The sequence below is a fragment of the Molossus molossus genome, unplaced genomic scaffold (genome assembly GCF_014108415.1).
Source record: "Molossus molossus isolate mMolMol1 unplaced genomic scaffold, mMolMol1.p scaffold_m16_p_17, whole genome shotgun sequence".
NCBI lineage: Eukaryota > Metazoa > Chordata > Mammalia > Chiroptera > Molossidae > Molossus > Molossus molossus.
The window spans coordinates 28,790,229-28,806,121 of record NW_023425352.1 but is presented as its reverse complement, the minus strand read 5'-3'; the positions used below and the strand labels follow the sequence as shown (position 1 = coordinate 28,806,121).

General features: G+C 42.1%; 1 protein-coding gene across 1 annotated transcript in view; it reads left to right on the top strand.

The window, feature by feature from the left end:
• The first annotated feature begins 2,554 nt into the window (after positions 1–2,554).
• The window catches only part of TBC1D12 (TBC1 domain family member 12), a 99,478-nt gene continuing 86,139 nt past the window's right edge, over positions 2,555–15,893 (top strand). The window contains exon 1 of the mRNA XM_036265030.1: positions 2,555–3,589. Coding sequence (XP_036120923.1) covers positions 2,637–3,589 — 953 coding nt within the window. The 5' untranslated portion in view covers positions 2,555–2,636. The remainder of the gene's footprint in view (positions 3,590–15,893) is intronic.

The following is a 15,893-nucleotide window of genomic DNA, read 5'->3' as shown; positions in this document are numbered from 1 at the left end:
TATTCATTTTAGAGAGGAAGGGAGAGGGAGAGAGAGATGGAAACATCAATAAGAGAGAACATCAACTGGCCATCTCCTGCATGCCCCCCACCAAGGATCAGGCCCACAACCTGGGCATATGCCCCGATCGGGAATCAAACCAGTGACCTCTTGGTGCATGGGTCAATGCTCAAACACTATACCACATTTCTTTATACATTTCTATGGTGATAGATAGTTTTAGGTTTCCATCTTTTGGTTTTTATAACTAGTGCTGCTGTAAACATTCATGTATAAGTTTTTGTTTGACCATCTTTTAACTTTTGGGGGTATATACCTAGGAGTAGAATTGCTGGGTCATATGCTGATTCTATGTTTAACTTATTGAGGAATTTTCCACAGCAGCTGCACCATTTTACATTTTTTTCCAGCAGTGTATGAGGGTTCTACTTTCTCTGCATTCTCTATAACACTTGTTATTTTCTGCTTTTTTATTATAGCCATCAGATGTGAGTGCTATCTCGTGGCTTTGATTTGCATTTCTCTAGTGACTAATGATGTTGAGCATCATTTCATATACTTATTAATAGCTATTAGCACATCTTCTTTGGAGAAATGTCTATTTAAGTCCTTTACCCATTTCATAATTGGGTTGTTTGTCTTGTTGTTGAGTTGTATGAGTTGTTTATATATTCTGAATACTAGATCCTTATCAGATATATGATTTGCAATATTTTCTCACTTCCTATATTAACATTCCTACCTGTGTCCTAGAAGTCATTTTTTTCTTCTGGAAGATCTTGACAATAAATGCATTACTAACTATGCCCATGTCATTTAGTCCTTCCTTAGGACCTTCAAAAAATGCTCATTATAGAAAACCATTGATGATTCTTAAACTAGGTGCTGGGTGCATGGCTGTGCATTTTTTAATATTGATTTTAGAGAGAGGAAGGGAAAGGGAGAGGGAGAGAGAGGGTTTTATTGTTTTACTTATCTATGCACTCATAGGTTGCTCCTTGTATGTACCCTAATCAGGGATTGAACCTGCAACCTTGGTGTATCTGGATGATGCTCTAACCAAATAAGCTACCCAGCCAGAGCTGGATGTCCATTTCTTAAGACATATAGCCCTGGCTGGTTTGGCTCAGCAGTTAGAGCATTGGCCCACAGACCGGAGAGTCCCGGGTTCCCGGGTTCGGTTCCGCTAAGGGCACGTACCTTGGTTGCAGTTTGTCCCTGGCCCCAGTGGGATCGTGTGGGTGGCAACAACTCTATGTGTATCTCTCACATCGATGTTTCTTTCTCTCTCTCTCTTCCTCCCTCTCTCCCTCCCATTCTATCTGAAGATCAATGCAAAAATATCCTCAAGTGAGGATTTTTTAAAAAGACATATATATTATCACTCATATATAGGTTATATTTACTCTTTTGTGTATATATATATATATATATATACTTAAAAAAATTTTTTAGGGTTGACAATGCTGCTTCCTCTACTACTTCATTGTCTTGTTTCTGCCTTCTTTTATTGACATACATCTAGAATGAGTGGCCTATATTTGCTGCTTCATTTTATCCACAAGTAGTGCCTCTTTAATCCTTTGCATTACTTCTTTGTCTATCCTGAAATAATGACACTTTTGAGTCTCTGCCCCACCTCCATCTTTATTCTTTCTTCCCAGGTGATGTCATTCATTATGCAGATGACTCTTCCATTTGCATCTCCATCTAAGTTCTAACCCAAGTTTTAGACCTCTAGCTATATGCCAGATAGTCCAAGTCTTTTACTTCACCAGATATATTTCCTCTATTAATCAAGTTTTCCCAATCCCTATTTCTTCAAACCATGTCAGTTTCAATCTCAAGAGTTTTGTAGTAATTGCTCTTCAATCATTCCTTATAAGCGATGTTATCACGTTTTGTGATTTCCACTTTAAACCCACTTCATTTCCACTCAGTGGTTATCATCGTGTTTTAATCCATTTTCACAGTGTGCTAGAATTATTTCAATAGCCCCTCTCTGCCTGACTCTACTTCCTCTCCCCTCTTGAGTATAAAGGAAATCTTTAAGAAGAACGTGGTGAAGTGTGGTGCTAGATAAGAAAGATAACTTTAGTAGTGTTTTGGAAGATGAAGTGGAGAAGAGAGGGTGTTGACATGAGGAGATGAAGCCCTAAATTATGGCAACGGTGATGGAGAAGATGGATGTAGAAGGGTAATTAGAGCTGGAAGGACTTAACATCTAACATCCTCCATCCTACTCCTATAAATTAAGTGCGCCAAGTGAATTTTTGCTAAGTGAGCCATCCCATGCTTCTGTAAGAACTGTCATGCTCATAATGGACCAACCAACCTCCACCATCCAGATGGCGGATCCCAGATTGGCTGCCTAAATGTTATGGAGAGGGTCCCTCTAGCTGGCGTCTCTATGGTTCGCGGAATCTCCGGTCCGGGCTTGACCGGTCCAGCTTTTGCGCGTGCGCAAACCCAGGCACTGGCCCGCCCTCCTGCAACTGCCCGAACCCCCGTGGGAGGGGAGGGTTTGGGAAGGTTGCTGCGGCGGCCGGCGGCCCTAGCACCTAGGGCTATTCCCGGGTCGAGCCTGCGCCGGGGAGTCTTCTGTCGCCTCCTCGGGCGGCACTCACCCGGCCCAGATGGTGGGTCCGGAGGATGCCGGAGCCTGCACGGGAAGAAACCCCAACTTGCTCCCTGTGCCAGCGCCTGAGTCGGCGGGCCAGGACGGGAAGATGATACGGGCCACGGGCAGCTTTGGCGGAGGCGTCGGCGCTGTGGAGCCGCCGGAGGAGGAGGGGGAAGAGGAGGAGGAGACGCCGCCTCAGCAGCTCCTTCAGCGTTACCTCGCGGCGGCCGGGAGGCAAGTGGAGCCTGGGCTGTGCTACCGTCCGCTCGCCGCCGGCCAGTCCAGCACTCCGCCCTCGGCAGCCCCGCGCTCGGACACCTGCCCGCCGGACCCGGGTTCCAAGCACCGAGGCGCGGAGGCGGCGGATGCCGGCACGCCGCGATACGGAGGCATGACCAACGGGGACTCGGGATTTCTGCCGGGCCAGGACTGTCGCAACCTGGAGGAGGCTCACGGGCTGGCTCGCGCTAGCGGCCGGGACCCACGCCACCGCCACCGCCGCCTCCGCCCGGAGGGGCCTGGCGACGAGGGCGCGGACGGCGCGGGCAGCCGGTCCGACTGGGCCGCACCGCTCGAGGACCCGCTGCGGAGCTGCTGCCTGGCGGCGGCGGACACAGAAGAGCCCGAGGGCGCGGGCAGCGGCGTGGGGGGCAGCACAGCCAGCGGTGGCAGCAGCAGCAAGGACTTGGAGCAGCTGGGAGCCGGTGCCGGGGGTCCCCAGGAAGGCACATCCCCCGACACCTTGGCCGAGAGGACTAGCGGGGGCGCAGGCGCCGAGTCGCGCCTCGGCTTCTCCGACGTTCACTTGAACTCTCGGAACACGTTCGAGGTGAGCCGTCGCCAGAGCGCCGGCGACCACCTGCCCCCGGCAGGGCCGCCGGTGCCCTCGTCCGCCGCGGAGCAGGGCCCCGCGGGGACCTCGGCCCGGGCTCGACGAAGCGGTGGCTTCGCCGACTTCTTCGCCAGGTACAGCGCAGGCTTCTCGGGGGCTCGGGGTGGGTTCGGGCCGAGGCCGGGTGCCAGCCGAGAGCGGCTGGGGGGACCGCCTCCTCGCGGGCTCTTGCTGGCGTCTTGACTTAGCTTTGATTTGTCACCGGGGGAAGAGGAACTGGGTCTGCATTGTGCTGTCTGTGGAAGTTTGAGCTCTGTGGGGAGCGAATCTCTGTTCCTTTGTCGGCTGGAGGGTATACTCACCTGGTTTCTGTGTATTCAGGTCCTGCCAACCTGGTAGTATGTCCTGTCTGCAGTTTTGCCTCTTCTGGGAAGGCAGCCTGCTTCGTCCCCAATTTTTAAAAATTGTACTACAAGGATTGGGGCGGGGAGGGTGGTGGTGTGTGTAGGGTTGTGGTTGTGAAAGAGAAAGGGAAGTCGTTTTTCAGAGCTGTCTGCATGGAGTCAAATCCATTCAAATTATTTGGGAATTCTTGAAAATAGACGAGGTTGAACTTCAGTGTCCCCCCCCCCCCGCCCCCCGTGGCCTTTATTTAATTGTATTGGTGTTTAGAATTTGATCCCAGCCTTTAAAACCAAATTATGATGGCAGTTTATCTGGAAAATCCCTCTTATCTCCTTCTGCCAGATAGGCCTCCACTTTTTTCAGCATTATTTATATCATTTGACCTCTATTCTTGAAACTAAATTATGGTGTTGGACATTGCAAATGTCAGAATGGGGCTTTGTTGGTTTGTCAGGAATGATTCAGTAGTCAAAAAATACTCCTCTTAATGCACATTAATGAAAAGCAAAAGCAATCTCCCTTGAGTCAGATTTTGACCCGCTTAAAAAAAATCTATAAGCAAATAGGAAATTGTTCCCAACTTGTAAAACCCTGCCTTTCAGAGTTCTCTCGCCTGTGTTATTGTTAGTTTTTCAGGTATCTTCACAAAAACCAGAAATGAATTCTGCCCAAGCCGGTGCACTCAGTGGTTAGAGTGCCAGCTGGTGCACGGAAGGGTAGGGGGTTTGATTCCTGGTCAAGGGCAAATACTTGGGTTGCAGGTTGGATCCAGTTGGTCAGGGTGTGTATGGGAGGCAACCAATCAGTGTGTCTCTATCACATTGATGTTTTCTCTCTCTCTCTCTCTCTCTCTCTCTCTCAGATTAACAAAAAAAAGAAAAAAATTCTACAGCTCAAATTATAGAGGATTATACAACTAGTGTGCATTATAAACACACAGTCACAATTATCTGATTGTAATTAATATTTCTTATTCTTTTTTCCACTTTATTATCCCTTTTCTGTCTTGTATAAATTTACAGATAAATTATAAGGTTGTTTAAATCAAGATTGATAAATCCTAATTTTGTGTTACTTGCAGAACAAAATATATAGAGTAGTAAGACCTACATTTGTGCCTGTAGTTGCAAAAATATACTTAAAGCTTGTAGTGGCAGTATTTTTAAAGCTTTCAAGGTAACTTAAGTGTATATATTTGTAATCTTGTGTGGCCTTTAGGTATTTATTGGTCATATTTTGATGTCAGGTGTCAAATAATTTTAGACCTGGGCGGGGCTTTGGAGATCACTAATTCAACCAGTGTATGGAGAGTACTTGCTGTGTGCCAGCCATTGGGAATAGAGATGTTTTGGACAATGGTCATTGTCTTTAACTTGGAAGTGGAGGATGGGCTAGTGGGGGTTATATATATGCATTGCAATTTATGAATAATAAGGCAAATCTATTATAAGAGGCTTTCATTATTAAGTGTTGGCAGGAATTCTGATAGAATTTTTAAATTTTTCTTTATCCTGTAGGTTAATAGGACTGTAATTAATGCAGGTATTTGACATTCATATAACCACACTAATCGTGTGTATCAAATCACTGGGTTTGAAGTTAGAAAACTTAGGTACTCTGAAGTTAATTTCATTAAGTCTCATTTTTCTTAATTGAGATCTGAATGTAAAGATTTTAGGTGTCATTGCTTTCTTTATATAACATTGATAGGAAAGGACAGAGTCAGACAGGCACAGTTTTTTCCTTAGCATTTAGCCAAAACCTTAACTGGACTTTGAGTCTTAAAGGCAGAGATTATGGCATTCATCTCTGAAACTTTTAATATCTAATGCTTGTATAAAGAACCCCACTTGGGTTATGTTGAATTGGTAACTTGCAGGGACTCTGCCTCTACTGTTCTCTAGATGGTAATTTGTACCTAGTAATTTTGAACAGTCTTCCATCCCCAGGCAAAATAATGAGAAATGTTCCTTGCTCCAGCTGCCTAAGAGGTTTTTTTTTTTTCTTCCTGTGCACAGTTGCCATTCTCAAATCTGAAGCTCTGAGCCAGGGCTCCCTTTGGGGATACCTAGTTCTAGGATGTATTCTTATTCTTGTGTGCAACCGCTACACCTACTTCATTTTTTGATGCGGAAGTTCACTGTCTAAAGAAGGTAGTTTAGTCCAGCTGGTGTGGCTCAGTGGATTGAGCATTGTTCCATGTACCAAGAGGTCACTGGTTGGATTCCTGGTCAGGACACACATCAAGGTTGTGGGCTTGATCCTAGGTAGGAGGCATTCAGGAAGCAGTCAATTGATGTTTGTCTCTCATTGATATTTCTTTTTCTCCTTCTCCCTTCCTATCTCTCTAAAAATCAATAAAAACATATTTAAAAAAGTAAAGTAGGTAGTTTAGTTAGCTAATGGCAAACTGGGATTAGAAACCAGGATTCCTAATTTTCAGTCCTGGTTTACATTCCATCACAATTACTGTTCACCTGTGGCTCTTTTCTCTCCCACCTGATTATCCTCCATCTTTTCCTTCTTCCTGCTTACTGTCTTTCCCTTCCCTGGGCAAAAATCTATAACAGAAATACTTCTAAAGATTAGCTTCAGGTTTGTTTTGCCTTAAGTAAAGAGAGGGGAACATTTTACAGCAATTTATCTATTCCTATATAGTTGTGTTCAGTTAAGATACATTATTGGCAGGAGCTCCATTGATTGGGGTAGAAGCCTAATGGGAAGGAAAGGAATTTGGTCCAGGATGGGACTGCTGTCATGATCACCTGCTTTCTCTCCCTACCAAATGAGGTGAATTGTAGTTCTGTCCCTGTTGGGAGCTTGCCTCAGCTTCACAGGGGCATCTCTGTGTTTATGGTGATTGGACGATGATGGGAGCCCTAGAGGTAACATTCCCTTGGATCTTTAGCCCTTTCCTGTCTAGAAAGGTTTTATTGTGTGTTTTTATTTTATTTTATTTTATTTTAAATCCTCACCAGAGGATATTTTTCCCATTGATTTTTAGAGAGAGTGGAAAGAAGAGAGGTTGGGGGGGGGGGACATCCATGTGAGAGAGACATCAATTGGTTGCCTCCTGCACACATGATGAACAGTGCTGGGGATCAAACCTGCAATCCCAGGTGCATGCCTTTGACTGGGAATCAAACCCCAGACCCTTTGGTCAGAGCGCCAACACTCTAACCACTGAACCACACAGGCCAGGGCTCTATAAAAGTTTTAAAATGCTGGGTGGGGTCTGGCCGGTGTGGCTCAGCAGTTGAGCATCGATCTATGCACCAAGAGGTCACCGGTTCGATTCCCGGTCAGGACACATGCCCAGGTTATGGGCCCAATCCCCAGTGGGGGTCACGCAGGAGGCGGCCAATAGATGTTCTCTCTCTCATCGATGTTTCTCTCTCTCCTTCTCACTTCCTCTCTCTATAATATTAATAAAGAAAATAAATAAATAAATAAAATGCTTGGTGGGTACTACTACCCCCACTGTCACCAATTCACCTGGCTGGTATGGCTCAGTGGATTGAGCATTGTTACATGGACTGAGGGTCCTGGTTTGATTCCTGGTCAGGGCACATGCCCAAGTTTGTGGGCTCAATCCCCAGTGAGGGGCGTGCAGGAGGCAGCTCATCAATGTTTCTTTCTCACATTGATGTTTCTATCTCTCTCTCCCTTCCTTTCCATGTTTAAAAAAAAAAATCAATAAAAACATTAAAATAATAAAAATAAGGTAGCTTTAAACCATTTTTATGGGTCCTTCAAGCAAATTTATGTCTTAATTGTTTTTAAACTAGAATGGTTTATTGTTTTAGGTAGATTTACTCTTTATAGATATATTTTATTAAGCTATTTATTACTTTTGAGGCTTGTTCAGACTGCACTGGTATCATTACTTTATTTAGAAACCCATAAGTATCTATCTGTGTTTCCTGGTAGTTCTTTATTCTTCCCAATAGGAAAATTGTTAAGACTATATATTTTTGTGAACTATGATATTGAGAATTTAAAATTTCTACAGTTACAATTTTTCTTAATTTAAGGTTCTCAGAAACAACAAAATCAACCTTCTTTTTAACTCCAGAATTTGTGGTAGTTGACAAAAATCTTAATTCACTTGAATGAGCCATTATAGATCTTGCTGTTAGATAGGACTTTCTTACTTTTTCCTAAAATAAAAACTATAGTTCTAAAACCAGCTTCTTAGGGGAAAAAAAAAAAATCCTTCTTCAACATCTTGATTAAGTAAAGGCGCATAATGTCAAAAGATTTTTATAGTTCCCCAAAGCAAGCAGTTTTTCTTTTCTTTTTTTAATGTTTTTAATGATTGTTAGAGAAACAGTGATGAGAGAGAAACATCATCCATCAGCTCCTTCCTGCACACCCCCTACTGGGGACACAACCCAGGCATGTGCCCTGACAGGGAATCAAACCAGTACCTCTTGGTACATGGGTTGACATTCAACCACTGAGCCACATTGGCCGGCAGCAAGCAATTTTTCTAATACACATGTGGTATAATTATAAGAAGAATGAAGAATTATCTTGATCTAAATATTAAATATGTTACTACAAGATATAAAAATAAATGCAAAAGTATTCATTTCTATGTCACTAATGGAACTTCTTTGAACATTACTTATATATTAATAAAGTAAAATACTTTAAAATTTTTGAAAAGCTATATAAAATGTGTAATTAATTGCTCTGGAATAAAAAATAAGAGTCTATAAAGATTTTAGAGTGTTGTGAAGCTACCCATTATATGTTAGATGGGGATGCCAATGGCTCAAGAGCCTTTTGTATCTTTTCCCTGTGTCTGATCCCTTCTCCCCATCCTCTTCCCCGTGATTTGGTATTTTCTTAAAAAACAAAACAACCAGTCACAAAACACTGTAGAGAATAGAGATCTACACTGAACTGTGGGAAGTGTCTAGCATTGGTTCAAGGAATTCAGTCATGGTTTTAAGTTGGATGGTTAGAGATGTGACAATATGAATATGAATAATTTGGTAGGACAGTTTGGGGAAACTTCAGTTTTTGTGGGACTAAGATATTTCAAATGCTCAAACATCATTTGGAAATGTTGAACTAAGTTAACAAAGCAGACTATTAATCCAATATTATCTTGCAGTTACTTGTTCAGTAGAAATTTTCTGTATTATTCAAAATGGACATAGATAATTACTTTTTATTTTACTTATTTATTTTTTAATTTTTAAAATATTTTTATTGGGTTTTTTTTAGAGAGAGAAACATTCATGTAAGAGAGAAACATTCATGTAAGAGAGAAACACTGATCCACTGCCTCCTCCACGCCCCCACTGAGAATGGTGCCTGAGACCCAGGCCTGTGCCCTGACTAGGAATTGAACTGGTGACCTCCTGGTGAATGGGAATGCTCAAGCAACTGGGCCACACCACCGGGCTTTTATTTTATTTTATTTTATTCTATTTTATTTTTATTTTAGAGAGAGAGAAAGGGAGAGAGAGATAGAAACATCGATGTGAGAGAAAAACATCGCTTGGCTCCCTCCAGCACGCCCCCTACTTGGGGATTAAGCCTACAACCAAGGCATGTGCCCTGACCGGGAATAGAGCTAGGACCTCTCAGTATATGGGATGATGCTCAGTCCACTGAGCCACACTGGCCAGGCATAAGCTTTTGTTTTGTAAAATATTTTTTATTTTAGCCCTGCCCGTGTGTTTCAGTGGTTGAGCATCAACCCATGCACCAAGAGGTCACTAGTTTGATTCCTGGTCAGGGCACATGCCCAGGTTGTGGGCTCGATCCCCAGTAAGGGGTGTGCAGGGGGCAGCCAATCAACCATTCACATGATGTTTCTACCTCTTTCTCCCTCTTCTTTTCTCTCTCAAAATCAATAAAAATATATTTTAAAATAATAATAAAAATAAAATATTTTTTATTTTATAATAGTTTTAGATTTGCAGAAAAGTTGTACAGATATTACATAAGAGAGTTCTCCTATACTGCTCACCCTGTTCCTGTATTGTCAACATCATATTACTCTGATACATTTGTCACAACTTAGAAATCAACATTTGTATAGAAGTCCTCACTTAACATTGTCCACAGGTTGTGCAGCTTTAAGTGAAACCATGCATATGAAATTAGGTTTACTTTAGGCTAACTGATATAAACCAAAGTTAAGTTCCTACAGTATCTCAGCATCTTATCAATTAACGAAACGACATTATTCAAGGACCTGTTGTACATTCTATAACTTAAACCTCACAGTTTATTTGGCATAGAGTTTTTTGGGAAGCAGTGTGTTTTACTGTAAGGTCAGAAATGTTTAAAGTAGAAAGAACTTCAGGGATCACTTTATTCGTTGTTTAAGACCCTGTGGAAAACTGACAGTGCTGTTCTCAGTGAAATCTTTTATTTGCTAGACATCACCTAGAAAGGTGCTATTAATTTAATATTGGAAATGAGTTAGACATGGTAATAAGTTGTTAGTTAGGGGTACCTATAGCAATGGTTTTTGAAGCTTTTCAGTTCAGGCTATTTGGGGTAGTTATAAGATTTAACCAGTACCTGTTTGCCTCTAGAAAAAAATTTGAAAGTATATCTTAATTCTACATAATATTTTTCCAGAATTATTTTCCTATGTATTATCCTTGTAAGTTTTCTTTTTTGATTCTTGAAATATATTTGTGACCTAGGAAGGGTAGGATTTTTAAATTTTTAAAAAATAAATTTATTGAATTTTGAGAGAAAGAGAAACATCAATCAGCTGCCTCCTGAACACTCCCAACTGGGATCAAGCCTGAAACCCAGGCATGTGCCCTGAATGGGAATCGAACTGGCAATCTTTAGGTGCACATGATTATACCCAACCAACTAAGCCACACCGGCCAGGGCAGATTTATTTTTATTTTACAATTATTTGCCTAGAGTCAGATAGTTAATAAAAAATAAAAATCAGAACTAGACTATAGATCTGATTTCTGGGGTTGGAAGTTAAGGTGCTGACTTCTATGAATTATAAGAAGTTTATGAACAAAACATAGCTTTTGGTGTAGTGAAAATACTACTGGCTTGAGAAATAAAAACTGGCTTTTGTCCTGGGAAGCTTCTTTTACTATTAAATAATTTGGTAACGTTGGGCAAATTACTAAATTTCATTTTCCTCATCTGTGAAATCAGAAAATTCAGAATCCCTTCCATATCCAGTGTACAGTACTGTAATATTATATTACACGATTCTCTTGCACACACTGTTGTAGACCTCAAATATTTGCTGGCTAAGTGATACAAATGTGAACTGAGTTAAAGAGGATGCTTTAAAAAACAGGATTGTGCCCTGGCCGGTTTGGCTCAGCGGTTAGAGCGTCGGCCTGCGGTCCAGAGAGACCCGGGTTCAGTTCCCGCTAAGGGTGCATACCTCGGTTGCAGTTTGTCCCTGGCCCTGGTTGGTCGTGCGGGTGGCAGCCCCTTGATGTGTCCCTTTCATGTCGACTCAATTCTACGTTGAACATTTCTTTCAGTAAAGATCTAATTGACGCAGAGTAATCATGCAAAACTTCAGTGATCTTTGTTTAGTTTCTTGGCTGTAGACAGTATAGACCAGCAGTTCTAATTTTTTTTCTTTAGAAAAAGCTAGATTTTTTTCCCCCCTGATAATTCTTTGGAATGGGGTGTGTGTGTATCAGGAAAGAGAGAGAGAGAGGGAGGTAGGGCAGGAGAAAGAGAGAAGTAATAAGTAAATTCTAGTTAATCAATGAACTGGAATTTGAGACTTGAACTTTATGACTGACTATAAGTTATTTCTCAAAGGTTGCCAGTGCTCCACTTTGGTGAACTAATAGCCTAGTGCAATAGTTCTTAGTCTTTGTTAAACTTCAAAATCTCCTAGGAGAAAGCACATTTTAAAAAATCAGATTCTCCAGAATCTACAACCCCTACCTGGCCAGATTCAAGATACTTTCTTTTTTCTTTTTTTTTTTTTAATCCTCATCCGAGGACATTTTTCCATTTTTTGTACAGACAGAGTGGGAGGGAGAGAGAGGAAAAGAGAGACAGGGAAACATTGATGTGAAAGGGACACATCGAGTGGCTGCCACCCGCACGACCAACCAGGGCCGGGGACAAACTGCAACCGAGGTACATGCCCTTAGCGGGAACCGAACCCGGGCCTCTCCGGACCGCAGGCGGGCGCTCTAACCGCTGAGCCAAACCGGCCAGGGCCAGATTCAAGATACTTTCTTTTGGCAGATGGCATCTTCAAACTACAGGAGATTGTAGTTGTTTAAAATGCTAATTCTAAAGTTAGATAAGTGCCTGGGTTTAAATTAGTTTACTAGCTGTGTAATTATGGACAAGTTACTTAACCTCTCCGGACCTTAAAACAAGTCATCCATAAAGTAGGGATAGTAGTGATACCTACCTCATGGGATTGTCATAAGGATTAAGAATCTTTTTTTCTTTAATACATTTTTTTATTGATTTTTTAGAGAGAGAGGAAGGGAGAGAGAGATAGAAACATCCGCGTGAGAGAGAAACATTGATTAGCTGCCTCCTGCATGCCCCTCACTGGGGATCGAGCCCAAAACCCAAGCATGTGCTCTGACCAGGAATCGAACCGGGACTTCTCAGTCCGTGGGACAATGCTCAGTCCACTGAGCCACACCGGCCAGGCATGAGGGTTAAATGACGTAATATTCGAAGTGCTTTGTATTTATTATGTGGCATATCGTGACGGCCTGGCCAGTGTGGCTCAGTGAGTTGAGTGTTGCCCCACGGACTGAGAGGTCCTGGTTTAATTCCCAGTCAAGGCACATGCTCAGGTTGTGGGCTTGATCCCCAGTGGGGGGGAGGGGGGTGTGGCATGCAGGAGGCAGCTGATCGATGTTTCTCTCTCTCATTGATGTTTCTATCTCTCTCTCCATTTCCTCTCTCTCTCAAAAAAAACCATATTTAAAGAAAGGAAGAGATAAATGAATTATATATATATTGCTGAAGAAACATTACACAATTTATGTAGTTGATTTTTACACATAATTGGTATTTGGGATTGGATGGGTGTTAAAATGGACTCTAGTGTAGTGGTATAAAATTTCCAGAAGTCTTGAAGCTTTGACTAAAACAAATCTGAGAAGGAACTGAAAGGTAATGTTGAGAAAGATTAAAATACTTGTTATGAACTTTTTTTTAAATCCTCACTCAGAGGACATTTTTGCATTTATCTTCAGATAGAATGGGAGGGAGAGAGGGAGGAAGAGAGGGAGACTCATCAACTGGTTGCCACCCACACAACCCCAACAGGAGCCGGGGACGAACTGTAACCAAGGTACGTGCCCTTAGCGGGAACCGAACCCAGGTCTCTCTGGTCTGCTGGCCGACGCTCTAACCGCTGAGCCAAACCAACCAGGGCAAGGATTAAAATATTTGTATCTTTTATTGTTTTAAGGACCTTTTGTAGACAGGCAAAGCCAGTTTTTAAGTTTAAGTTCATGAAATGTTTAACTTGGCTTACTCAGACATTTCATACTAAGTATGTTGCGGTAGGAACGCTTTGGGGAAGAATGGAAACATTTGGAGCTTTTGAGGCAATACATCTGTTACCCATCTCTAAATGTATTACTCAGAAAAGGAAAGGCAGTCCCTTTTGAGGCTGCGTATTTCTTCCTAGGAACTCTGTTGGCTACACTAAGAGTTGTCCCCAGGTAGTTCTGGTTAATAGTTGCTTGGACCCTACTACAGTGATTCTTAAACTTGAGTGTTTTAAGGAGGGGGTAGGGATGTTAGCAATGCAGATTCCTTGAGGGCCTCCCCTCCCCTTTTTTAAAAATATATTTTCTTTATTGAGTTTAGAGACAGAGGATGGGAGAGGGAGAGAGAGAGAGAGAAACATTGATGAGAGAGAACATCAATTGGCCACCTCCTGCATGCCCCCATTGGGGATTTGGCCCACAACCTGGGCGTGTGCCCTGACCGGGAATCAAACCAGCGACCTCTTGGTGCATGGGTCGACGCTCAACCACTGAGCCACACTGGCCAGTTTCCCCTTCCCTTTTGATTGAGTAGATCTTGGGTGGGGCCCAACAGGAATCCAAATTATTTACCAAGTAGTACTCTCAAGTGATTTTCTTTTTTTTTTTTTTTTTATTCTCACCCGAGGACATTCTTCCATTTTTTGCTGAGATAGAGTGGGAGGAAGAGAGAGAGGGAGAGAAACATTGACGTGAAAGGGACACATCAAGTGGTCGCCACCCCGTACAACCCAACCAGGACCGGGGACAAACTGCAACCGAGGTACATGCCCTTAGCGGGAACTGAACCCGGTCTCTCTGGACTGCAGGCTGACACTCCAACCGCTGAGCCAAACCAGCCAGGGCTCAAGTGATTTTCATATAGATGGTTCCCAGACTATAATTACTGAAATAATTGTTTACAGGCAGTTTTCCTCAGGTAATTACTAAAAGAAGTTACAGCATATATTTATAGCTCAGATTGCTTTATTTATTTAAAATTGGGTCATGCTTATGTACAATGTAATTGATGAGTATAAATAGAGATATGACAGAGAACAGATATAAATACAAATGTAGAAGTATTTTCCTGCCTGGCTGGTGTGGCTCTGGATTGAGCATCATCCCATGGACTGAGAAGTTCCAATTCAATTCCTGGTCAGGGTACATTCTCCCTCACATCAATGTTTCTGTCTCTCTCTCCCTTCCTTATGCTGTAAAATATCAATAAAAAAAGAAGTATTTTCCTAACTTTCACCGGTTGAGAAGTTATCTCTGCCTACTTAAATCTTAGCTTCCTTTTTGTTGGTGACAAGGGTCTTTTACTTTCATTTTATGCTGTTTAGATAGCCATGCTTCCCTGTTCTGTAGCTTTAGCTCACAAAACTTGACTCATAACTCTTTAATGTAGAGTCATAACTTTACCTCTCCTTATTTACAGCTTATAAAAAGGGTGTTACTTTTTCTTCCTTTTGCTGCTAGTTATAATTATTTTCCATGCCTTTAAGAAAAACTCCTGCATATTGCACATGGCTTAGTCCCCTTTAGAATTTGCTGCTTCAGCCTTTCTTGCACTTAATTTTGTGGCCAAAAGAAGAAAGAGAGGGAAATCCATGTGACTCTCTAGGTTTTCAGCAGGCTCTTTCCTGCAATTAAGAGTTTACCTTAGGAAACCAAACTACAAGTTAGGCACCTACTTAGAGCTAGTTTGACAGTGAACTTAATAATGTGTTTTATTTACCTTTGAATTTTGCTGTTGATTTCTTTTTAATTAGAATTTTATTTTGGGATGCCTTTCTTGGTTAAAAAATATTTCTATCTGCCGGTCTCTAACCTCACACGGATTGAAACATTTTAAGTTTGGAACTGAACATGATAGTTTTGAAATCAAATTATGTGCTGTTTTCTAGTGTTTTCCCAAATACTGTAACGTACAACTACCCATCATACAATGGGCATTATTTAGAATTTCCTAATCTAGTTTTGACTGTTGGTAGTCTTCTGGTCAAGTAGGGGATATACTTTTCTGTTGTCTTAGGAAAAAGTTATTCAAAGACTGCAACAGTTTTATTTTTTTTATTTAAAAAACCATCAAATGCTCATATTATCTGCTTTTGAAAAGCAGGACAGGAAATATAAACTAAAACTAAAGATAAATACTTTGTTTCCATACTATTACAGTTGAGGTGGTAAAAAAGAAGATAAGCCCTGGCCAGTTTGGCTCAGCGGTTAGAGCGTCGGCCTGCGGTCCGGAGAGACCCGGGTTCGGTTCCCGCTAAGGGCACGTACTTCGGTTGCAGTTTGTCCCCGGCCCTGGTTGGTCGTGCGGGTGGCAGCCACTCGATGTGTCCCTTCACGTCGATGTTTCTCTCGCTCTCTCTCCCTCCCACTCTATCTGTACAAAAAAAAAAAAAAAAAAAAAAAAAAAAAAAAAAGAAGATAAAATCAGAGAGCGTTGGAGGTATGGTTACAGGCAGGAGAAGCTGTTAGAGAATGAATTTGAAGAGGCTTGTACAGAGAATTTCTGGGGAGAGAATAATTGTTAGCT